The sequence below is a fragment of the Fomitiporia mediterranea genome (genome assembly GCF_000271605.1).
Source record: "Fomitiporia mediterranea MF3/22 unplaced genomic scaffold FOMMEscaffold_550, whole genome shotgun sequence".
NCBI classification, from domain to species: domain Eukaryota; kingdom Fungi; phylum Basidiomycota; class Agaricomycetes; order Hymenochaetales; family Hymenochaetaceae; genus Fomitiporia; species Fomitiporia mediterranea.
This window is the reverse complement of record NW_006760935.1, coordinates 1-3,173: the sequence shown is the minus strand read 5'-3', so window position 1 is coordinate 3,173 and position 3,173 is coordinate 1. Positions and strand designations below refer to the sequence as shown.

General features: G+C 42.3%; 2 protein-coding genes across 2 annotated transcripts; both read right to left on the bottom strand.

Moving 5' to 3' along the window:
* Positions 1–246: 246 nt before the first annotated feature.
* Positions 247–1,613, bottom strand: FOMMEDRAFT_163356 (kinase-like protein; the record flags this gene model as incomplete). The annotated part of the gene is made up of 5 exons (XM_007272235.1): positions 247–334; positions 393–688; positions 751–966; positions 1,027–1,095; positions 1,377–1,613. The coding sequence occupies 5 exons, from the start codon at positions 1,611–1,613 to the stop codon at positions 247–249; spliced, it is 906 nt and encodes a 301-aa protein (XP_007272297.1).
* Positions 1,614–2,181: 568 nt separating this feature from the next.
* FOMMEDRAFT_163355 (uncharacterized protein) lies at positions 2,182–2,529 on the bottom strand (the record flags this gene model as incomplete). Its single annotated transcript, XM_007272234.1, has 1 exon — positions 2,182–2,529. One exon carries the CDS (start codon positions 2,527–2,529, stop codon positions 2,182–2,184), a length of 348 nt encoding a protein of 115 aa, XP_007272296.1.
* Positions 2,530–3,173: the final 644 nt, after the last annotated feature.

Below are 3,173 nucleotides of genomic sequence, written 5' to 3'. Positions count from 1 at the left end.
ATAGTCTAGTATAAAGCACTAGCTACATATTACAAAAAAAAGAATAGACACTATTTGTTGTAGGATGCTTGAACTCCTCTACTCACATTAGGGACACACTCTTGAGTCGACTGTAAGTATAAGTTCTACTGGTCCAGGTCATACCTGGACCAGACCTGGACTGGACCTCAGGTCCGGTCCAACAGCAGTCCACAAAGGTTCGGGTCCAGGTCCCTCCTTTACCCGGACCGTATGAAGAGGTCCGGGTTACAGTCCAGGTAAAGGAGGGGTGGACCGGTCCAGAACCGGACCACGGCAACTATAGGTGACAGGTGCATACTGAAATGGCAGCTCTCTAGAAATGAGATGAGTCATTAGAGCAGTTCTTAGCAAATAGCAAATTAATAACATACAAAGTTGGCTCTGGTGTAGAGTATAAATTAATTAGGCTGAGTAAGGCTGTATCATTACACGTCTCTGCCCAGCCGTCACCCACCCCAGCAAGATGAATCACAACTTGTTCCACAGTAATACAATCCTTTTCAGGCAATATCCAGCATTTCTGACATATTTTCCAAACCGTTTGAAGGTTTGGTCTCCAGGAATCGAAGTCTGCGGGCACTGGCGGCAATCTGCCTTCCAAAATCGCACGCAGAACAAGTGCGTCATTCTTCAGGTCTGCATAGGGTAAATTCTTCGTAAGGGTTTCCTATCAGATCCATTTGTCAGCAGTCACGGGTGATGTCCAAACTAAGAATGACGCATACATACATAAACAGTCATGCCAAAGGCCCAGACGTCTGATTCTTTTGTATGGTGTCCGCCATCCAATGATTCAAAATCAAGAAGTTCGTATGCCATCCATCTTATCGATCCTTTGAGCCCGCCAGAAGTTATTGCAGCGACTGATGCTGTAGCGGACAGCATTCTGGATATACCAAAGTCGCAGATGAGAGGAGTTCCAAATTGATTGATGAGAACGTTGTCCTGGAGACATCCGAGTCTAAATCAACACGAAGTGAGAGATGGAAAGAAAGGCATACTCACTGCTTTGAGGTCCGAATGCACTATGTCTTCTCTGTGCAAGTAGTCAAGACCGTTGGCAAATCCCAGTATCTAATAAACATGCCTCAGATATTTCACCCGAAACAGATAGGATAAACACACAATATTTTCAGTATCACAGGTAGAATTTTCTTGTAGATACTGTTAAAGCGTTCCATTCCCCATCCATTCGGATATTATGGAAGGATATCCACCTTCCAATACAAATCCTTGAAGAGGTAGAATATTAACGTGATTAAGCCTCGACCAAATATATAGTTCTTTCGCAAGGATCTAATTCAAACTAGTCAGAAGCTCGAAGGGTGAAACAGCATTTCCCCATCACTGCCCACTTTTTCAAAATCTCGATCTTTCCAAATATGTACACGAAGTCGCTTGATTGCAACTTTCATTCTGGTTCCCTCCCTGAAGTTCTCCCTGGAAGCAAGAACCGCGGACCCAACGAAAATATCGCAGTATCCACCAGCAGCGTTCATGACAACGTCATCGCATTGGACGCGGCCCGATAGATCGAGATGTGCAAGCTTAGCAAGGGTTTCATGCAGAGCATTATTGGAGATGCTGGACATAACGACAACTGGAGATCAGCAAACGATCGAGGACAAGGTCAGGCAATGGAGAACAAAGCAAACCATCTACATCACGAGTATAAATACCACATCACTTGACTTTGTGTTCGGATCTCAAGGTGGTGGTAGCATTGCTACATCAGAATCCTAGAATATACATATGGGTAAGTTGATCTGGAGGAAGGAAAAGGAAGATCTTTCTCAGAATATATCCCAAAACTAAATGCTAGTGTTAAAGCGGAGCTGCCTGAGTGTTTATTACATCTTCTTGTTAGCAATAACATTATTTAATTTCTCGGGGATAACTTGACAATATAAACCATTTACATTGTAGAATTTTGGTTATTGGACAATGGTTAGCAGATGCTCGGATGTCTGTTAAGCCCAGCAGCTACAAGTCCCTTTGCCGAACAACTTTTTTATTATTAATCCCTGACGAATTTTGTTAGTGCATTGCAATGAGTGGATATATTGACCGGCCACATTATACACTTCAATGATATGAAAATATTAGAGCATTCGATCAATCCAATACAACAAAGTAGATCAGTTACAACTAAATTGGAGTTCATACCGTTTTGACCAACAATTCAAAGTCATATGGACTATCGAGTTTCACCTGTCTCAACCCTGCAAACCAATGCTTATTCCCAAGGAATTCCACTCGCCTCGGACGCTCTACCCTTTCATAATGTACCCCTGAATACGACAATAATGCTTGCTCGTCTTTTGTTATTTTGGCTCGAAGTTGTTCATATACTCCATGAAGAACGTTAGCGATTGTAACAATCCCACCGTCACGGAGTCTGACTTCCATTTTCCATGAATCTGCAAATCGCCCGAGTGCCGGGCAAATCAACCTGATTGCCGTTATGCCTGGCTTTGTTGCAGGTAGGTCGAGTTCATCCTTAGTCATTTCTGTGAGTCTGGGAGGGTTGTCAAACGCTATAAGGCGTTTGCAGGATGGTAAGGTGTTAAGACAAGACTACACGAGAGCATGTCTCAGATGATATAAACTACATTACAAGCAATGACGAACGATGATGGAATACCTTCCATCATACATTCTACATCTGAGACATACCTACATAGTATATATAGACTAACTAATTAACAGACAATGAAGCAAGCCGCGAGAGAGTGAGCCGAGTCCACTATCCCCCCTCTTTGTGTGATCTCTCTAAGCCTCTCACATAACCTCTTTCCCCTTTCTTAACAGGTTATGAGCCTTGAGCTCCCTGCCTACACTTTATCTACACTCTACTATGTCTATACTCTATACAGTTCTACACATCACATGCATGCACACAGCATACTACAACACAGAACTCAACTCACCTGTCTGAGTATCCCAAACGCAAATCAATACACTGCAAACGTACAATCTACTGTACTACATACGACCCAGACATTATATGATTGTCATCTTAGTGATTATGATCATTGGCCCAGTAATAACATAATCTATGCAGGCAACATTGAAACTACAATGAGTATCACTTACTGTGATTATTAAATGACTAAAATACTACTATAATATACATGGAGATCATGTTATAA